This window comes from Caloenas nicobarica, chromosome 1 (genome assembly GCF_036013445.1).
Source record: "Caloenas nicobarica isolate bCalNic1 chromosome 1, bCalNic1.hap1, whole genome shotgun sequence".
Classification (NCBI taxonomy): Eukaryota; Metazoa; Chordata; class Aves; order Columbiformes; family Columbidae; genus Caloenas; species Caloenas nicobarica.
Window position 1 is genome coordinate 42817555 of NC_088245.1, and position 22526 is coordinate 42840080.

General features: G+C 45.1%; 1 protein-coding gene across 1 annotated transcript in view; it reads left to right on the forward strand.

Moving 5' to 3' along the window:
• Positions 1-22526, forward strand: part of GRIN2B (glutamate ionotropic receptor NMDA type subunit 2B) — a 173430-nt gene that overhangs the window by 125965 nt on the left and 24939 nt on the right. The window contains exons 4-8 of the mRNA XM_065640094.1: positions 15674-15882; positions 16189-16360; positions 17031-17184; positions 18745-18870; positions 21845-22074. Of these exons, the coding sequence (XP_065496166.1) occupies positions 15674-15882; positions 16189-16360; positions 17031-17184; positions 18745-18870; positions 21845-22074 (891 nt within the window). The remainder of the gene's footprint in view (positions 1-15673; positions 15883-16188; positions 16361-17030; positions 17185-18744; positions 18871-21844; positions 22075-22526) is intronic.

Below are 22526 nucleotides of genomic sequence, written 5' to 3' on the forward strand. Positions count from 1 at the left end.
CTTTCTGGAGTGTGTCAACAAACTGGGAGAACAGTGGATCAGCTAAAATAAAAAAAAGACTCAGCATTGTAAGTGCAATTATTTAGCTGTGTCTTTGGTGTCTCAGTTAAAGGCTCTTTCCTCTACTAGCCTCCCAATAAGGCACATTCTTGGTTTTTTGGATTTGTGCAGCTGTACTAACACAGACCTGTATTGTATGAGCTCTGGTCTCAGGGTGAAAACCAACCTGCTGTACTGGCTGGGTCAGAGAAAAGAAAGGGATGGGTGTGTTTCCAGTTTAAACTCTCATCATAATTTGCCTTCTCCCCACCCTGCATGCCGTGCCTCTGTTCTTGCTCCTCTGTGCCCTGAACACTGCAGCCAAGTCCCTTGTGTGCTTTTCTGCATCTTCTGTGGTTTGGTGAAATTTTAAATATTTATTTATGTAGAACTTGCCCCTGGGGAATGTCTTATGAATGCAGAGGAGGCGTATTATGAGAGAAGGGGAAAATGAGCAGTCCCTAGAAGGCTCGGTATTGTCTATGGCTGAGAGGCAGAAACTGCATGAAAAAGTCTTTTCCTGGAAAAGATAAACGTAGAAAAAATACATGCACATGTGTACACACAAACACACATTTACACACATATAAACACAAACAAAAAGTTGGCAACTGAACAAAAAGAAAAAGAAAGCATTTGCACCAAGTCAAGTGGTTTGAGAGCCAGCTCTGTTCAGTTATGGAACTTACTTTCTTTTGACCCATAGGACACCAGTATTTTTACAGACCTGCCATCCAGAAAATGCTGCAGAAAGATTTATAAAAGGCAGGAATGGTCTGAGATGCTGCATGCAAGGACAGGCTACCATGAGTTGAAGGACAGGCTGTATGTCTTTGGGAAGATGAGTTTCCTGAGGTTTGCAAACACACTTGAATTTGCCCATTGATTTAAATGTTAGCAATGTCTTTGTAGATAGCACATAGGAAACTCTGGAATCTTTTTGCTGTTGTGATTGATATTGCTTGAACTTTAATCATATGCAAGAGGCAGTTCAGCTTGTTGAATTCATTAATTGCTAAGGCGTAACATATTCACTTAATTGGATTCTCTGCTAGATAGAGACGTATTTATATGTATTTGTATATGTGCTTAGTGTATATATTTAGCTCCACAAAGACTGATATTAGTGGAACATTAAGGTTGCCTGGTGAAATAATCAGCAGACTGGAAGGGATAACATTCAGTCATAAGCACGATCTTTTCTCTTGCAAGAAGGGTAAGGCCTGGCTTACTGGATATTCTTGGCACAGCAGAAAAGCAGGCAGGGCTAAAGTCTGCACTGAGGCAAATTTGCATTTGTACATGCCTCAGGCTGGCCATGGGGCTGCTCTGCACCTGGCAGGCCACCCCACCGCAGCGTCTGACTTGTCACTGAGGACTGTTGATCAGCTGGTCCTTCTCCAAGGCTATTTTTCCTGTCCAGGTCTCGGAGGCTCCCTCCATTTCCTTGTGCAAGACAGAAACACCTTGGTGAGCCACAGCTCCCAGCCTCAGCTGGGGAACATCCTTGGAGAAGGGCTCTGAGGAGGGCAGGACAGCAGAAGTGATCCTGTCCTCTGAGGGAGTTGCAGCCTCCTACCCACATCTCACCTGTGTGTGTGGAGATGTGCTGAATGGGGTCCTGGGGTGGCAGAAAGGCTGCCTCAGAGCCACAAGGGAGATCTTTATGTTGAGTGTGGGAGGTGAGATGGGTCTGCTTCTTGGAGGCTGGAAGGGGCAGGGCTGAGCACAGCTGTGCCAGCTCGAGCACCGCTGTGCTCCCTCTTCCAGGAAAGGTATCTGCAGAGAGCCAGGAAAGACAGCCTTGTCACTTGTGCCACTTCAGCTTCCAGACCAGCTGGAGAGGACCCAAGAACGTGCTCTCAAGCTTTAGGTAATCTCCTGATCCCAAACTACTCCTTAGTGGGTACCATATAAAATCCCACTGTTCCTTTTACAGCTGTTGATCCACATGCCTGACCTGCTGTACCACTGCTCTGTCATTAATCAGCACGATTTCCACTGCTGACTGCTGGTGCACATGGCTGCTCTGCACTAACCGTCACTCTTCTATGGTAAAGGTTCTTCCTCTGATGTGGGGCATGAGGGTGTTGTAGGTGGAGGCCTGAGCTGCACAATTTTCGCTGGGGTGGACGAGCTGAGGCATCTCCTTACTATACTGACTTTCGTCATGGCTCCCAGCTGTTAGGTCTGTGTTCATCCACCTTGCAATGTGGGATGGATTATTAAGAGCCTTTTATAGAGGGAAAACTGAGTTTCAGAAAGGTTCAAGGACTTGCTTAAGGTCACAGAGTAAGCACAGGACAAGATTACGGCCAGCACTTGGGTCCCTTAACTCCTGGGCATTTGGGAAGAAAGCATCTGCTCTCTGCACAGCTGCTGCAGCTGCTTAGGGCAAGTTTGCACTGTGAAACCCAGCCACACATTGCCTGTGCTGGCATAGGCTTGCGATGGTAAATTCACACCATGCAGAGCAGCACCGCAGGGATGCAGCAGCATAGTGTGGTGCAAGGCAGCTGCATGAGCCTGGCAAGCTGCCTCGGCTCTCAGCTTAGCCCTGCTGGGCTAATGTGACTAGACGGCATCTGGACCATAACTGGCTTGGCGTCCCCATACCATCTAGCCTCACCCTCGTGCTTCTACTCAGACAAGCTTGGTCCTGTCCATACCTGCTGTGCAGACCAGCCTTCTCTCTCTCTTAGCCTGTTACAAGCACATTGCTGCAACTTGAGAAACCTGCCTGCAGAGTAATCTGCCTGATCAGTGCCTTCCTCTCCTCTCACCTTTTGGGCACCATCATGGACCTGCCAGCTTCACCCTTTTCCACTTCTCTCTGATGCTCCCTTCCAATTTGGCTTCTACTTTCTTTGGCTCATTCAACTCCTTGTCAAGGTCAATGCTGCTTCTTTCGTCATAAAATGGGATTGCATAATTTCTACATTGGTTGATTGCTTTGCTGTCCATTGCCATTTCTGTCTTCCTCTTTCCTCTGCCAGTACTTGGTGATTCATGGGTAGCTCTTTCTCCATCTTCACTGATACTTTCTTGGCCCGTTAATGGGTTTTGTAAGAGCTCATGCAGATTCGAACTGTATAAGCAATTACATACAGAAAATAAAAGAACAGTGATTTCATTTTTAGCTTGTAAAGTCAAGCTAGGAAATGCCAGTCTTGTTTCCTGGGATGCCTTAATTCTGCTCCTTCAAGTTTCTTTGCAGTACAAGGATTGAGGCAAGAACCCCATGGAGAGAGTTGCATGCACTCATTAATTAAAACTTGAATGAAAATGTCCACACACAAGTGGGATGGAAGAAAGACTGAAAAGGAAACCGTAAACCTGTCATTCCTAATATTTAAACCTAAATAAAGTTCCTTTAGTGTAGTGGGAAAACCCAAAATCTTTTCTGTAGAAATGTATTGTTCATTCTGATGCATGCTGGGCCTTCAACACTGAGTCTGACTGCTCAACCCAGTGACTAACTTGTTCCACAGACAGTCTTGACAGCTCAAACTTGTTTGCCTTTCTTCTGCATCCTAAGTGGTGGAGTGCAAGTGACCTTTCCACAGTGGGGCACTTTTAAAACGTAGAGGAGAACCTGGATGGTTTGTCCACATTTTGTGGGTGGGCTGATCAGGCTTTTGCCTTTCCCTTGCGCCACCAAAGCTGAGGTGCTACTGTTGAGGATGTTCCCACTGATTTACTGCGTTGGTGGGCTTAGCCCTTAAAATGTTTGTGCTCAGATGCTGTTTGGGCTGTTTGCCAGGATTTCTGTGAGAAAGTGACAGAAAAGAAATGGTGATTATTTAACAGTTTATAATGCAGTTAAGAGTGAATGAAATTTGATGGGCCAAAGTAAAAATCATGTCCTTAGCCTACAGGGTTTTTCCCTGCTGACTTTTAAATGCCTGTTGCAAAACATGGAGATGTTGGCTTTTCTCAGGAAACAAGCCTGAAGACTCTTGCAATGGGAAGTGTCAGAGAACCTAATTACAGGCTTACTATTATACTTACACCCCTTATAATAGAGGTAGCTACACAGTACATACACATTTAAATATGCATATACAGTCATCCAGCTAATTCCAGACTTCAAGAAGTCATTCTGCATGTGGACTTAAATGTGCCACAATGACCTTTTGCAACCTCCTGAGAGCCTTAGCTTCATCTTATGTCTCCAAGACTGCATCTGTCATGCTTGTTCTCCTGCTTTTAGGCTGTAGAAAGGGAATGGTGCAAGAACTGCTTTGTGTTGACATGTTTAGGCACAAAATGACAGACAAATCTTTGAAAAATAGATGCCCCTGAGGTTGATCAGGGCTGAGAGAAGGGAAGGATTTTATCTCCCTAAGGATATGATCCCAAGAAAGCAGTTCTTAGCTTAACTCTTCTTTGGTAGCTGGGTTTGGCAAATATACAGCTTCCTCTCACCCTTCCCAAATCACTGATTTCAAGGTTACCTCTCTCTCTACCCATACTCAGGTTTGATTTTACTCCTTTTGGACAGAGATGACTTGCAGCCCAGATGGCCTCAGCTGGGCCCTTGGCAGTTCTGCCTGGACTCCAAGCCCAGATCAGCTTAGGATAACTGCTGCTGGGGGTACCTCTGTGTCTGTGTGTGTGTCTGCACCTGTGTATGGGATGGGAAAGGAGAAAAATCTTTGGCAGAGCTGCTCCCTGCTGCTCACAGAGTGCTCACTGGCTCCAGCCAGCATGGCAGTAATGCATATGTGTGCAGTGAAACAGCCGCCCTGCTGGTGGGCTCCATCCAAGGGTCGAGTCTTCTCTGTAGGGAGTAGGTAGAGCTGGCAGGTCTTGTCTAATGCTCTGCCCAGCTATGGCAGAGTGCCATGGTTTTCAAGCAAAGCCCAGCACCTGAATGTAGTGTTGGGTCAGGTGGGGGTCCTGCAGCTCGTGAGCTCAGAGAGAGGCTGAAGCATGAGCTCATAAGGCAGGAGTCTCTGCCTGGGGAGTACAACCCACACCAGCTCATGAGAGCCCATGGCTGGCCTGGAACCCTCTCCTGTATGATGGGTTGGTCTGCAGCAGCACAGACAGAAGTACCCTTGCAATGGTCACTGCTGGTGGAGACATGCAGCTCTGACACTGCTGTGGTGTGGCCCAGCACTTCATTTCAGGACAGAAGTGAAGCTGTAGTTTGGACACTGTTGGGATGGAGAAAACCATCCAGTCCTACCCTAAGTCAGTGGGATCTGAGACAGGGGGGAAACCACACCATGAGTTACTCCTCCATCCCTGTGGGTTGCACTGGTCTCACTCCTGTGGCTGGTCCCAGCACAGGGCAGCAGACTGAAGACACGGTGCAGGCAGTGATGAAGAGACAGGTCTGTGCAGTGGGGACCATGTCCACGGGTACACACCAGTGATGGGGGGCACGACAATGGGTGGGCAGGAGGTGGGGTGCTGACGAACCAGCGCATGAAGGACCACCATCTCTTTCTGCTCACACAGGTGGGGTGGGGGCTGCCTGCTGCCTCTGCTTCTCTCCATACCCCTCTTCTGTCTCCTGTGTTTATTGGCAAGTACCTGAGTGAATAAAAGAAAGGGGTAAGAAACTGAGTCAGGGCCTGAGGTTATCTCCATGCCTTCTCTGTAGAGACAGGCAAGGGAGACTGTGGATAAGAAAAGGTGAAAGAATGCCAGAAAGCAGCCCCCGTAACCATGCACAGGGCAGAGGGAAAGCAGAAAGGGTGTCCTTGGTTGCCCCTATCCCACAGCTTTGCTTACCATCTGGCCCCTTTGCAGAGCCGAGTGAAGAGACCAGGCAGAGAACCAGGGTGCAGAGCAGAGCTGGTATTTCTACTCAGTTTGGAGATCCGCTGACAACTGTTCAGCCTGGAGAAGAGAAGGCTGAGGGGATAAATATCTCAGGGGTGGGTGTCAAGAGGATGGGACCAGACTCTTTTCAGTTGTGCCCAATTATAGGATGAGGGGCAATGCACACAGACTGAAGCGTTGAAGATCCATCTCAATATGAGGAGAAACTTCTTTACTTTGAGGGTGCCAGAGCACTGGAACAGGCTGCCCAGAGAGGTTGTGGAGTCTTCTTCTCTGGAGGCATTTGAAACCCACCTGGATGCATTCCTGTGCAGTCTGCTCTGGTGAATCTGCTTTGGCAGGAGGGTTGGACTAGATGATCTCCAGAGGTCCCTTCCAACCCCTGCCCTTCTGTGATTCTGTCAACATGGAGCCGTGGCTTGGTTGGCTGCCCCCAGGACACCCCTGTGCAGTGAATGAGGCCCCTGCTGTGTGCCAAGCTGTGGACACCACGCCATGCAGAGATGCACTCTGAAGGTGCGGAGGTTGTGGGTTTGACTGTGGCTATGCTGGTGTGAATCCAGGGCCAGGATCCAGACAAAAGGTGTGCAGCTCTTGGCAGTGGGAGAGGAAGGGAAGAGGGGCGTGCAGCTCTGTAACTGCCTCCCCTGAAATCTTGCCTCCAACACGTGCAGCAATTCTTTCAGAGGAGGCGTTTTCCTCCTCTTTTCACCAGCCAGAGAAGAGCTGAACAGGCTGTGTCTCTGCAGAGGAGCATGCGGCCGTGCCTGCCTGTGCCTCTCTCGGCTGGTGTGTCTCTGCACAAGGGCAATGTGTGGCTGCTGTGCAGAGAGCAGGGGCATTGGCTGGTGTGTTCAGGATTGGGAGGTGTTTCACCCACTGTGACACACCCTGGTGAAAGTTAAAGGATCTCTCTGATATTCTCAAAGATGCTGTTCAAACAGCACCTTTGGTCTTGCTTGCACAGCTCAGAAGACAGTGAGGTTTAGGCAACACACACCCTGCCTCTTCGTGTTGTTTCCTCCCCTAAGCCTGCCGGGGCCTGTTTCAACATATAGCTTTTAGCAGCATAAGGAAATGTTTTTGGTCTTCCTCCGGATCTGCATTTTCAAACATTCCTTCACCCTCAGGTCCTAAGAGATGCTGGGGGAGATATTCGCTCTGTGTAAAGAGTAGGTGCCACTGCACAGGGGAACACACATCAGGGTTTTGTACACTGCTGTACAGGACCCATTTACCAGCCGAAGCTCTAAATCATCTCCCAGACTGGTGTGAATTGGCAAGCCCATCCCTCCCCCTGTATAACATGTTTTAAGCTGAAAAAAAAAGAAGTCTGAGTGAAAGAAATGAAAGCTCAGCAAAATGCAAACCCAAGCCCAGCACTCAACAGGGAAAGCCAAGGGGAAAAATCATTAGATAGGGCATTACATGCATGGACACGTACTGGATGCAGATACACACCTGCACAATGCGGATGCACTCCTAGAGACTGCAAAATGCTTTCATAAAGCATTTAGATGCTTATGTAGGCATATAAAAATATATTTTTCTTTAAACCTTTGTGATTACTGAACCCTGTATGACACAAAACATGCAATCTTACCAGTACCCCCGCTACATTTTCGCCGGCCTCATGGTTCTGCAGAGGACAGCAGTAGAGATGCTCAAGGTGAAACCTTGTTTCACCCTAAATAAGCACGGACAGGGCAGTATAAGCTCCTTGGTTTTCGATTTTATTTCTCAGATGAGAATCAGAATAGGCTGCTGTTGCTGGAGTTTAGGACATTGTATTAAGCTCCCTCTCCTCACACAGAGTCATTTCAGAAGGACATGATGGCTCTAAGGATGCAACTTTATTGAACTAAGAGCCTGAGTCAGGTGCTGTCACTGCCTGTTAGCTGGAGGTGGGTTGTGCTGGATGGTACAGTTGGTCTGCAGTGTTTGCTAATATGTAACATTTTTTCTAATTCTTTTTCCAAACTCCTAACACCTGATTTGCACCCCCCTAGAAGCTGTGGCTTTGCTGAGTTACATCCTACAGCCTACTCAGATCACAGCCCACACTACCATGAACAGTTTCCTCAGACCTCTCCTCTCATGTCTCCTAATTATGCCTGTGCTGATTGCAGTCTGCATTTCCATAAATCATGGTTATGTGTACAGCAGGTAGCACTGAGGACCTTGAACAAGTATGTCCCTCTGGAAGCCATGCTGCTCCTGCATGAGCCAGCCGTGCTTGGATGAAACACTTCCTGGGCTACCAAGTTAACACTACCACCGAGAACAACACCATGTCCCAGAGGGAGCTATGAGGTGATCCTGGCTGGTTTTATGCCTGTAGTGATCTCTTGGTACCTTTTGGTTTGGAGGAACAATTTATCAAGGCAAACACTTTGTCATTCTCACAGCTCTGACCTTTCTGTGACACCAGTAGAGCTCCATAGTTCACTGACTTTGCAGAAGTTGGAAGCACTCAAAGTATATCTCATTAACCTTCTCAGGCTAATCATGGCAGGGGACAGGACCTCAGCAATTGCAAAAAGCATATAAATGCACTAGGAAAGAAATATTTCGGCAAAAATGGCAAGAGCTGTATAAGCACCGGACCTCAATGAGCTGAGGGACCGTGTTTCTGCAAAGAGCTTCTATTCCCAGAATGAGTTGTAAAGCAAGAGCAAGTACTTCACCCTGTCTGTATTCTAAGCCAAGCCTCTCTCTGGCATATGCTAGGTGCTGTATAAATATAGAGGGAAGAAAATGCCACCATCTCCTGCAACCTATATGCTTAATTGAAAGACTATTAGAAGCAATTCCTGCTTTTGCAGGTGCAGTGAAGAAAGCAGCCTTCCCCAGGTGGTTGTGGAAGGTGAACTTGAGGTTGAGGAATGAGTGTTGTTTCTGTGTTAATTAATTTTGCATGTGGAGCATTCACAACCATTTCTTGTCTACTTTGGCTGATGTGGCTAATTAATCACCTTAAGTGTCTGTAAACAGGAGATTTTTGCTCTCTGTGGCATCTTTTCCCCACCTGCTGTAGACCAGCCTATGTGAGGATGCAGACCTGTAGCATCACAGGAATTATACATTTGGTAATGGCTGTGATGTCAGCACTGTGAGTATGAGACTCATGACTTAAACAGCTTGGGTGAAGTCTAAGAGGAATGTTCTATTCTCATGGCACTGGAGAAGGTTTTGCTGCCGAATGCTGTTTTGCTGAGTGTGAGCCTAGGAAGTTGTTGTGGTTTAACCCCAGCCAGCAACTAAGCACCACACAGCTGCTCTCTCCCTCCCTCCCAGGGGGATGAGGGAGAAAATCAGAAGAGTAAAACTGAGAAAATTCGTGTGTTGAGATACAGTTTAACAGGTAAAGCAAAATCCATGCATGCAAGCAAAGCAAAATAAGGAATTCATTCACTATTTCCCATCAGCAGGCAGGCGTTCAGCTATCCATCACATATAATGGTTAAGTGGGAAAACAAACACCATAACTCCAAAGGTCCCCCACTTCCTTCTTTTTCCTCCAGATTTATATGCTGAGCATGATGTCCTATGGTGTGGAATATCCCTTTGGTCAGTTGGGGTCAGCTGTCCCAGTTGTGTCCCTTCCAAGCTTCTTGTGCACCCCCAGCCTGCTTGCTGGGGTGGTGTGAGGAGCCGAAAAGGCCTTGACTCTGTGTTAGCACTGCTCAGCAGTAACCAAAACATCCCTGTGTTATCAGCACTGTTCGCAGCACAAATACAAAACACAGCCACATACTGGCTACTATGAAGAACATCAACTCTATCCCAGCCAAAACCAGTACAGAGGGGGAAATACCAATAACAAGAATCTTTCTGTTCACATGGGTTAGCTGTGGGACAGAGATATAATGATTAAGACTGAGTTTTGACACCTGCAGGCTGAAAAGTCCAAGAGAAAAGGTTTTCCACAGAAGAATTCCTCCTCTTGCTTCTGCTTACTTAAGAGCACTCGACTAGAAATGCTCATCTGGTCCCATCCTTGCTGCTCTAGGCAGCAACATCATAAGCCCTGTACAAACCAGTTGTGCTTCTTCTCAACCCCATTTTAGTTGTTTTCACAACCTCTTTTGGGCAGCCGTTCCATAACTTCCCTCCTCTGGCAGTTAAAATCCATCTTATTTTCAAGGCAAATTTCCTCACAACCAGTTGTTCTTGTACCAACCTTGTTGTTCTGCTTAAAAACCCCTTTTCTTCCTCCCTTGTGTATCTGTCCCCCCTTTATTTATACAGAACAGTCAAATCCCCTCTTGGCTTTCCTTTATCTAGGTTAAACAAGCTTTTTAATCGCCTCCTTTAAGGCAGGCTCTCCATTCCCCTAATCACTCAATCCAAGGTTATTTCTGATAACTAGCTTTTCTGTAGGGTTCCTCACTGCTTTGCCCAAACCAAGTGTAAAACAGCACGACCTATCGCCTATTGAGTAATTTTGGGGTGAAAAAATGTGTCAGCTATCAGATCCATAAAAAAAGACTTCAGGGTGCTGCTGTTAAAATTTGCATATGTTCTCCACCTTATCTCTACAAAACTAAAGTCTCCTATAATGACTTAGTTCCTGATATAATTTCTCCTCAATAGCAGTAATGCCATCTCTATCCGTACTGAAAGTCAAGCCTGTGGAGCTACAGTAGATCTCTGTAGTTCTGTCCTGGTGGAATATCTTGCACCAGCCTTCCATCATTCCCAAATTCCTTCCCATTCTTTCCTTCTCATTCCCAAACAATTCCACTTTATTTATGCATGATTGATTTCTTCACAGTCTACTGCATCATTAATATCACAGCAGCATCCTCTAGGTTTACCTTTACTTTTATGTACCCTGAGCAGTGCATACTTCCATCGGCAGCGTCCCAGTTATACCTGCTATTTCTATGGTGTCTCTACTATTCCTACAGTAGCCCTTTTCAGGTCCTGCCCTGTTGTTCTGGTTTTCCCATGTCCTCATTCAGGATCTGTACAAATTGTACTGACAAGATTCTCCCTGGACTATCCCTGCTTCCCAGAGGGGTTAGGTATGCTTTTCCATCAGTTATATTACCAATAACATGGCTATTTTCTGCCTGCTGCCCAACATTCTACCTTTACCTTTTCTATATTTGATCTTCCCTTTTTCATGTATTAAAATCAGGTGTAAACGCAAGTTTTTTTTCCAGTTAACTATCTGACAGCAAAGATAAAAGGCAGGAAGTTTTCATGTTTATACCATTGACAGATACAAGCTGTATATGTTCCCCCATCTAGCTCTAAACACGTGTCTCTGTTTCATTTCCACACTATTTGTAAGCCTCATGGCCTTTTCTGTATTTATCTACCCAATGCACCGCAGAGGTGAAAACATACCATTATCTCCATTTTACATAACATGGAGTAGAGGCACAAGGGTGCAGATCAGATTCCACAGGTCCTTGGTGCATTAGGGAATTTCTGCCTTTTGTAAATGGTGAGACTGGGTGCTGGTCATTTGATCAGGTGGTTGCTTTTGCCAGTGTAGCATATAAGATATCCACTGAATGAGACTGACAGCTCCTTCGTGTTATAAATATCTTACTGACCTGATAACACCGAAAAGAGCACATGTAGAAGAATAAGGAAACATACTCTCCTGGTGTAAATTGCAGCAAGAAGATTTAGGTTAGACATCAGGAAAAAAACCCCCTTTTTGATGGGAAGGATAGTTAAGCACTGGAATAGACTGCCCACAGAGACCATGGGCTCTCTGTCAGTGTAAGGACAGGTGAGACAAACATCTGCCACAAATGGCTGTTACGAGCCTTAGCTGCCCTTGGGAGGAGAGAAAAGCCTTTGCTGAGAATTAGTTTCAGGGAACTAATATGATATGCCTCTCATTAGAGATGAGAATTAACATACTGCAGAACACTTACTCCGGCTGCATTATACCACGGTTAAGGCAATTCTCAGCCTGCTGGAAGGCTTTCAGAAGGCTCTCACTTATTTTCCCCTTGCATACACAATCTTACTGTTTGTCTGCATGGGATAACTTACATACTTAGGCAAACCGATAGCATATATGATTGACTTTTTGTTCTACAAAAGCTTTCACTTTGTTTGTTTGCAATGTATTTGACTTCTACTTTCAACAGTTTGTTATCCGAAGTAGGTTCTTATATTTAAGGTAAAAGCTGCTCTTCTCCCTCAACATCTGCAAATTCATCCCCAAACCTAAGTGACTTTCTTTTCTTGAGAAGATCAGATGTGGCACAGATGGAGCAAGGGAAAGTTGAGGTGAAATTGGGGCTCTTAGGAACCCTGCCCTGGCATACAGGAACATACCTAAGGACTGGAGAATATTATTAGAAAGGAGGTTATAGAGATCCATAGCATCCTTACTTTCGCTGATTCTGTGACTCTCCAGGGCTCCTGGTGGGAGTTCGGATGACTAGACTCTGATCAGAGAATGCCCAGTGGGTCTTGAAACTGCAGAGCGACAAATACGTAGGATGCCTGGGACAGTTTATTTTTCTTCTTTTTACTGAAGCAAGCACTGAGCAGAATCTAAGTAATAACAGTTCACAAGCTGTTAATACCAAATACCCTGAGACTTCAGAAGTGCCTTGCTCTGCTCTGCACAGCTTGGTGGGTTATATCCTTTAAGAGTAGGCATCATTATGTGGACAAATCTGTGACATTTAATTCTGTTGTGGCTAACCTCTGTCCCCACAGTGAATTGCTCCTTCCCTTTCATGGCAGATTATCCAGCATAGGATGCACATTTATATTTTCTTTCTTTTGCATTGTCTCCATCCTCTGCACATGTGGTGTTTCTTATCCTTACTGTCTTTGCCCACATGTTGCTTAAGCCTGCTCTTCTTTAACTGCATGCATACACATTTGACCCTTGCATGCATGAGCATGCAAAGAAGTCTGCTCCCTCTTAATTTGCAAAGCTTTTCTGACTTTGCTTATTCGTATCTCTACATGTCTGCAGGTATATGGCATGCCTGATTGTTCTGGTTAGCAATGAAACATAGTATTTGCATGTATTCTTGAGACACTCCATAGTAAGTTTGAAAATTTAGGTCAGAACATTCCATTAGATCCCATTTTTCCTCCTTTTTGGACAATAAATAGAATTATTGTTATAATAAGGAAGCGATGTGTGCTACTGTATTTACAGGTTAGGTGCTTCAGTGCACAGGAGGTTGTGGCAAGACTGTCATAGTTATCCTAATTTCATAATGTTGTCCGTGTAGTATAAGACTGTGAAACGTGCCTGGCACACAGCCTTATGGATTCCCCTTTCTGTCCCAGAGAACTTCTGGGTAATTACGAGTTGATCTGATCTAATTTATCACTTAGGGGTTTATACTATGCCTATTACTGTGATATCTAAGTGCTGCTGAGATAATGCAAGATGTCTCTTTCATCAACCACTTATTTCTATGATAAGTTAATGTTACTGGGCTGAAGTCTTGGCTGTTCTGTGCAGCATTTTAATCACTCGTCCCTACTGAGCCCTGCATGTGCAGTTATTCTGCTTGTCCGGGGGCTTCACTCAACTTATTTTAGGGATTTGAGCTCAGTTACTTGAGGGCTAAAGTTGCACTGTAGAAATCTCTGGCTCAAATGATGATAAATTGACGTGCTTGGTCAATGAGTGGAAGTTCAGAGCTGAGCAGACCCTGGGTGAGCATATGAGTATATGCTCTTTATTCCCTCAGAAATGCACCCTCCACATCCAGGCTTAGATATTAGTATGAGCACAGACCGTCTGCTGCCCTAGACAACACTACCTGTCTTCTGTAGACAAAAGCGGCCACCAGTTCCTGGGGCTCCCAGTCTGCCAGCGTTCATTCACCTGCTGCTCAAATTGTATTTAAAAATTAAAACAAGTCCTCTATGCCCACTCAAGTAACAGAAACAAACAAACAAACAAACAAACAAAAAGAGAGAGAGAAAAAGAAGAAAAATAACTGTGTACCTTGCTGATCCAAGCAGTGTGACTTCCATGTGTGGAGGGAACATTAGGGCCAAGCTCTCCTTGGCATTTTTTGGGAACTGCTGCTCATAAGGGCCTTTGGGAAGGTGAGACCAGCTGCCTGGCCATTTCACTCCCTCCTTACAAAACCCACTGTCTTGCCGTCACTGGGGTGCCTTGTTCATGCTGCGGGGGTGGATGGGGAGGCTGCAGTCTCTGGGTGATTTCTTCTGCCTTTTTTCTCCCTTCACAAGCCCCCAGAGTGGATTTTTCTTTCATGGCCAGATAAAGCATTTGTTTGTTTGTTTTGAAGGTGACAAGTGTTTTATGTGAATTCTAGCTGCTCTCAAATGCCAAACCGCAGCTGGGCTTTGAGTTTCACAGAATAACTGCTGACACCTAATGAGCCTCTAATAAGTGCTTCTCTCTCCTGTCCTGTCATTTAAATAAATAAATGAGTGAAATTTGGAGGTGGTGGGAGGGGTGTTGTATTGCAGTGGAATGAAGCTTTTCTGTTTACCCACCAAGCAGGTACACTGCCAGGAGCAGTCGTGCAAGCTTCCCACACACCCACACTGCCTCTGCCATCAAATCAACATGCCTCAGCCCCGGCCTGGAGGGCTTTTCTTTCAGGATCATGCAGGAAAGTTCCTTCTAAAGCCCAGTTAGTTTCTTGCCCTCTCAGCTTCAGCTGCCAGTGAAGGTGCTAATTAGTGTCAATTGTGATGGGGAGATTGAGAACAAAGACAAGACTTTGATCGTTGAAAGCGTAGTTGATGTTCAGCTTTTTCTTTTAGCAGAATTTTTGCAAGGAATAGTCTACCATGGGCAGTGGGTGTGCTACATGTGTCTACATCGTCTCTTGAAGGACTGGAGTGGTTTCAGGAAAACCTTGTTTGTGGCAGTAGGTACAAGGCAACTGAGTCCCACCCCTCTTTTCTGACAGCTGAAGATATGACCCTCTGTTTGCTTAAGAAATAGAAAATGAAAAGATCTAAAAATTGCAATATATCCTTATGTAAAAATAGCAAGATTAAGAAATCATAGGTGCTCTTTGATTTTATTTTTCACGTGTCAGGAAGACAGAGCAATTCCTTGTTTCCAGCTAAGGTATGTAACCAAGTCACTGTGAAAGGACCAGAGCAGATGTTTCAGTAAGGCCTTATCAGGGGATAGCAAGAACTACTGTTAGCAAGCACCTCTATGTTCTTCTCCTATGAAGACACTCTTGAAAATGCAGAACATCTCCCTTTTCCATTGCCTGTCTCTTAGAAGAACTCAGCCCTGACTAGGAATGGGTAACCTTTTGCCAGAAGGAGTTATTTCTGGACAAAATCAAGTTTGACTAAAATGAATGTTTGATGAATTTCACTGAAAACAAATGAAGACAAAATTTTGAAAAATAAATAAGTTATGTTTTGGCTTTTTCAAGTTAAGTGTTTAAATTTCTCTGTTTCAAAATGTCATGTGTTTCAGCATTTGTACATATTTCTCCTCTTAGCAGGAAAAAAAAGATTGTGGCTAGTAGGCTGAAGTCAACATTTCAGGAGACAATAAACCCTGTTCCTGTTGTTTGGCTGAGAAAGTTGAAAGACATCATGTCTGTTTGACCATGATGGTGGTATCCCCTGCTTATCCACTCACTGTCTCAGAGGGTGAGACCATCACAGAGATGAGACAACCCAGACATCTTTCTTGTTCTCTACTTCCCCCTGGTTTGAACCTGCTTACTCAGAACTTCTCCCCAGAAATGTCCTCATTTTATGTAAGCTATGAGCTTGTGTATTTCAGAGTGGTCCTTCTGCCCAGGCCTGTGGGAACTGTAATTGATGTAGAGGGATGGGGCAGCTAGAAGCCTATCTTCTGTGGTTTGTGTCTTCACAGGTGGGGAAATGGAAGGAAAAAAAGTTGCAGATGAAGTATTACGTGTGGCCCCGCTTTGAGCTGTATCCTGACTCTGAGGAACGCGAGGATGATCACCTGAGTATTGTGACCTTGGAAGAGGCACCGTTTGTCATTGTGGAGAATGTGGACCCCTTAAGTGGCACCTGCATGAGGAACACGGTCCCTTGCCAAAAACGCATAGTGACCGAGTATGCACCCCTGGGTTTTTCTCCTCCTATTGGGCTCTCCCTTCTCAGCAGAATGTAGAGTCTTTTGGGGCAATGCCATCGTACCCTGATAACACTTCTTAAAAAGGCCACCTCCATTTGCCCAGCATGTACATTCATTTGCCCTTTGGGCAAATCATCATAGTGTGTCCCTTCACCCTCCAGCACAGATAGCACAAGTGAAATTCTCCACATTATATTATGGGAGGGAGAGTGCACACTGACAACAGAAGGGAATTAAGGGAGTTTTCACCAGTCTTTTAACCCATTATTGTTGTCACGGTTCAGGAACAAAACTGACGAGGAGCCAGATTACATGAAGAAATGTTGCAAGGGATTCTGCATTGACATCCTCAAGAAAATATCAAAGTCTGTCAAGTTCACCTATGACCTCTACTTGGTGACTAATGGCAAGCATGGGAAAAAAATCAATGGGACGTGGAATGGAATGATTGGAGAGGTCAGCAGCAAAGGGAGGGCATGGTGGGCTTCATCCCTGGGCTGGGTGACATGGGTCAGGTCTAGTCTCCCATTGTTATAGGGTCCACTTCCAGGGCAGGGACACAGGTGACTCTATTGAAATGATTGGCCTGGATTCTTTCTGGGCAGTGGGTGAATTAATCTGCTCTGGCACTCTGACCATGACTACCTTTCCTGTTTGATGATTAGTTATTATTCTCTATAGTGTCACAAATTTGGCCTTTACAGTCAAAGAAAGAGGGTGATATCCATGCACCAGAGAGGCTGCAACCTAGATTACACTTAGATCATATATAAGGTGCATAAAGAATGAAATAAGGCTTTGCAGTGTTAGAGGGAGGAGAAAGCAAGGACAGAAAAATGAGATAAGACGTCTTCTCAGTGGATGATGTGTTTATTCCAAGACCTCTGTGGATTTATTTTTTGTACACATACCAGTTTTGAGGGGAAGATTAATGTCTATAAATTTCCTGAAAGAAGAAGGTGCCCTGATGAAAGATTAGAAAGGAGAGATGATAGAAACAATATAGGGAATGGGATCGCAGGAGTGAAAACTTGTGTAAAAAGGCAGGAACGTGAGAAGAGGCTTGGTTGTGGTGCTTGAGAGGTGCCTCGGGTCTGTGTGAGATCTCTTCTTTTCCTTCCTCCAGGTTGTCACCAAACGGGCCTATATGGCTGTGGGATCCCTCACCATTAATGAGGAGCGTTCAGAAGTGGTGGATTTCTCTGTGCCCTTCATTGAGACGGGAATCAGCGTCATGGTGTCACGTAGCAATGGAACTGTCTCACCTTCTGCCTTCTTAGGTATAATTTTAGTCTTAAATTAAAACTTCACCCAGTGTTCATCAAAAATTAGGTGAAGGTTGCTTGTGTTTCTTAGCCTGAAAGTCCATTTTTGGGAGTACCAGTGGGACAGGCATATAAAAATAAACTGTGATGTTTTAGTTCTAAATCCCAAGCAGGCAAAATCCAGGCAAATGCAAACAGGCACTGCCTAGGAGTTCCAAGGCATTTCTCAGCAATTATATGCCTAATCCCAACAAGAATGGACTCACTCAGAGTTGTCACCTACTCTGCAGCACATAGTTTCCCAGTGACTCAACTAATAGCACGTTCAAGGAGTGTAGGTGAGAAGAAAATCGATTCAAACCTTCTAGCTGGTATGCCATAGCACTTAATGATAACAATTAGCAAAAAATTGTTGCACTTTGAGAGACATTATTTGTAAAGAAGGTATTAACTTGACCCTCCCTTGACAGGGCAACTGGTAGAAGTTAGAGATCTAATAGAGCTTTTCAAGAAGAGTTGAGCCATCAGTTCTGTGCTGACACTGTGTCCTCCAGTACAGTGATTTCTAATGTCCTTTGGTGGTGGAGGGTGATCAGGGAATGTTGAAAAGATACTGCATTTCCTCAAGAAATACATGCCTTCCTAGTATCTAGTATTTGGCTTTATAAAATGCTTTATGATGCAACAAACACAGTACATGAGTTTTATAATTACTGTCTGCTCTCTGCCAGCATCGTGAGAACATTTACAAACAGAAATAGCTCTAACTGGGTAAAGAAATTTTCCCAAACCTCTTTAAGCAGGAGTTTCATGACTACTCACTCTTCAGGAATTTTTGCCTTAGCCAAGTCCACCAATACTGCTGGGTATGTAAAAGCAACGATAAAGTTAACTCCAAAATTTTAAATTGTAATTTAGCTGAGGTTACAATATTTGCTATAGTCTGGAGCAAAGTTCTAAGTTTCTTTGAAACTTAGTCTCGTCTTAGTTCAGTCCCGTCTTTATCTGTTCAGGCTTGGAGAAGGAGAAAACCTGGCAGAGATCAAATACTTGCAGAGTATGAATGCTAACGTGTCTGGAATGAGCCAGTGTTCCCATTGCTACAGAAATGGAATAGTGGCAAAAACTACTATCATTATGGCTGAACCTCAGAAATTTGGAGATGCTCTTTGGCTCAATAGCATCTTGAAAGTTGGATGCTTGTCTGAAACTCTGCCAGTTCTTGATTTTCCCTCCTCTCTCCAGATGGTGCTGGAGGACTTCCTGGGAACAATCTTTTATCAATGCATGTTATTTTATCAATGCATGCCACAACGGCTGCATGTAGTTCCAGATGGAGCCATGTGTCACAAATGTAACACTACGAAGGAATGCAGTCATTACAGAGACAGAAACTATACTTCTCCCAATTCAATAAGTTTTTCAGACTCAGGTGGAAGACGTCGTAACTTCTGTTTTTCTCTGGCCCAGTTTTTCCCACACTCTCACTGGGGTGGTCTGGAGAGCAAAGGAGGTGGGGGAATGGGGTGAGGTGGTGTATCAGGTCTTTCACTGTGGTTTTCTATTCCTCTCCAGAGCCTTTCAGTGCTGATGTATGGGTGATGATGTTTGTGATGCTGCTTATCATCTCTGCGGTGGCCGTCTTCGTCTTTGAGTACTTCAGCCCTGTGGGCTATAATCGGTGCCTTGCTGATGGCAGAGGTAAGGGGAGTCTCTCCTAGCCATGATCGATTCTCACTTCCAATCCCGGTTCCTTTGTCAGGGTATTTCCTTTGCCTTGAACACAATATGGATCTAGCCCTCTCTGAGCTCTGCTAAAGACTAAAGAGGGCAGGGACAGAGGCAGAAAAAGGCTCTGAAAAGAGCAGATGTGTATAATGGATAATTTGCTTGGCTCAGGAGATGGAGCTGTGTCGCCTTTCATCTCTAAAGCATGCACCGGCTCCAACTTGTTTCTCATTGAGGGAAAATGGGTCCTGGTAGCCAGTGCTGGCAGTGCCTGCGGTGCGGTGCTCTCTGAGGCAATCAGAGGGCTCAGCGCTGTCAATCCATCCTTTAGTGCTACATCTCCCTGAAGAGCAAGCCACTCTGCAGCCTCCCAGCATAGTGCTACATCCTCCAGACTCCACATCTGTCACCTGGGCATGTCCCTCCCGCACCTTGCTCTCTGGCTTGCTGAGGCCCATGGAGAAAGTGGGAAGCTCATTTGCCTGGGATTATTTTGTGACCCATCTCTGTGGTTCTGATCTTCAGAAGACAGCCCAATGACTTAAAGAGGGGATGGACAGACAACCTAAGAGACAGCCTTTTTTTTTTTGCCTTACTGGCATGAAGAGAATGCGCAAGTTGAGCCTTCTGTCATCTCCGTATCTTCACCCCCGATGAATCAGCTCTTCAAATATTTCTGGGTTCATCGGTCCATTCAGAACAGTAGTAAAGAGACAGTAATTGGAAAAGGCACTAATTTGCTCCCCAGTCCAGTGTTTTGAGTGAATTTATGCCATCAAATTAGAGAGGAGTGAAAAAAAAAAAGAAGTGTTAATATATAATAATATATATAATATATAATAATAATACGGGCAGAACCACATATATGGGGAAGCGAAATTCTCTCTTAACATGGAGCTGTGGAGGGCCTTCATGGCAACTGATTGTAACCACATGGATCTGTGGACACAAGTAAATACTGTTAAATCTGTGAGTCTCTTGAGAGATATTAATGCAGATGTGGAACTGGAAGCAATTCTTAGTACAGGTGTGCAGTTGTGCAGTTATTAAGTTAGCTGAACTGCAGCTGAAAGTATCAATATTTCTGAGTAATTATGCAAAGTACTGCATGATCAGGCAGACATTATCCCTGACAGATGTAATGTGAAGATGTAGAAATCCGCTGCAGAGACTGCAATGCTTGTTTGGTAATGGAAGCTGTGGCTAATGTTACTTTGGCTGCATTTGAACCAGTCTCATGACAGTATACCTCTGCCTCCCACACCTGCATTTTCTCTTTACAGACACCAAGATTTTCTCTTTAGGATCAGGTGGGCATGCCTTGATCTTGCCCCGAAGTGATGATGGGTTGTTTTTGGGGCATTCAAAGTTAGAGAGCTCAGAAGGATTCTGGCTCCTTGTTTTGGATCAGAGGCTCCCATTGCTGTCCTGATTTGTGGCTGACAAACTAACTGTGAAAGCACAGTGGAGAGATGAAGGCTTCAGGAGGGAACTTCTCAAGATTTCCTCACACCTTACAGTTCCCACTGATGATATGCAGGCCTTGCACCTGTGTGTTTTAGGGCTCATTGAGAGGAATATAAAGCTACCACTCCAGCACGTAAAAAGACAAAGACTGCCAAACCATGTTTCTGACTGCAGCTTTGGCTCCCTGGCATCTAGAGGCTCCAGTTTTGTGAGCTGATGATTCTGTTTTGAACTTGATGCGCAGTTCCCAGGGTGTAAAATGAGCTCCTTGCACCTTTCAGTTGTATTTAGAGTAACACAGTTAGTGCTTTCAGATGATCAGTGCTATTCTCTGCTAAGGGGTTTGGAGAGGAGCATAAAAACTTTTTTCCCTTTTGTTCCTCTGCTGGAGCCAACCTTAACCACAGGCAGCAGCACTAAGCACCAGTCAGCCTACCCAAGGGAGGAGATAAAACCTGAGATGCTAACCCAAAAGGCTGCGGAGCCAGACTGGCACCATTGGAAAAGTGACAGACCCTTGAGCCATGCCAGAGGGCTCTCATTCTAAGTGGGTCTTCTCGGTATCTGAAGCAGGATCCTTGAAGTAATTGCATCTCAGTCTCCCTGACAGCTCCTCTTGTGCTCAAGTTGAGGAAATTTAGGTCTGGGTTCCCATGAATGGAATCAGCATATGCCGGGGATATGAGACTGCTGGGAGGCAGGCAGGATTTCACAGGTTTTCAGGCCTAATGCTTCATGAGCACACTTGTCTTTCGGGGTATGAGTGAGCTTCTGTGCTGAAAAGTGAAAAAGGGGCAAATAGCAGCTTTTAAAACACTGGATCTGCTCCTAGACTCTCTGGGGCAGAGCTGCTGATTTTTCTGAGGTAGACCAGAGTATATGTCACTGTTAGGTGCTTTAGACACAGAACATGGGGAGAGGGAGCTGTGTTCTTCTCTGGCTTGTGTGTCTTCAACAGACTGGGTAATGAAAACCTCTTGCAGAGGTATTTGTAGAGCCCTGTTATTTCAGATGGTGCTCTTCCTTGCACCCATATGTAAGTATTGTGAAGGCCATGCTTTGCACAGATGTATGCTAGGAGTTCAAGGACAGCATCACTGTTGAATAGCTTGAAACAAGGACAGAATTTTTCTGAGCAAACTCTATTTCTGGTGATAACACTTGAAATGGAATGTTTGGGCTTTTAGATACTCCAATCAGATACCAAAAAATAAAAGCCCTTGTGTAAGGTTTCAGCGGAAGTCTTTGAGACAGAATAAATATGGAAGCCTGAGGATGTTTTTAAAAAAATAAATTTTTGGGGTCACACTTTGCTGAGATATGGTGCCATGAACATGGGGGAGCGCAGCAGAGGACATTCATCTCACATGCGGGAGTAGATGCTGCTCTTAACTCTGAAGTCAAGATGCATATGTGAATAGAAATGCAGACCACTTACTCTGAGATGCTCACTGTGGGATCATTTTCTCAATCACTCCAGAGCCCGGAGGTCCCTCTTTCACCATTGGCAAAGCTATCTGGTTGCTGTGGGGGCTGGTATTCAACAACTCCGTGCCAGTGCAGAATCCCAAGGGTACCACTAGCAAGATCATGGTGTCGGTGTGGGCCTTCTTCGCTGTCATCTTTCTGGCCAGCTACACTGCCAACTTGGCTGCCTTCATGATCCAAGAGGAATATGTGGACCAGGTGTCTGGCTTGAGCGACAAAAAGGTAATAGATCTACCCAAACCCCCAAAGCAGTCTTTTCCACAGGAGAGGATGCTCTACACTCTGTTCTTTGCTTTTACTGGGAAAGCATTCAGTTTTTTTCAGAGACACGTCATAGCTTTAGTCCCTTGTTTAAATAGAACAATTGCTTCATTGGTATTCAGTTGCACTTTAACATGTTTTAAGCACTTCAGGAATGAATTAGAAACAGAACTGAACTGTGCTTGTTTGCACAATCCCAAACCACACCTTGATTGTCAGCAAGAACTGAATTAACGGATGTTTGGAGATGATGTGCATAATGACTGAAACCTGTTTTTTCAGGATGAAATAATTTGTCTGTGCAAGAATGCTGGCCACTAGGCTAGCAAATACGATCTGTTAGTTTCTTATGGGAACAAGTTCTGCCCATGGGGGTAAATCAGTGTGGCTTTGATGATTCACTATTGCTGGCA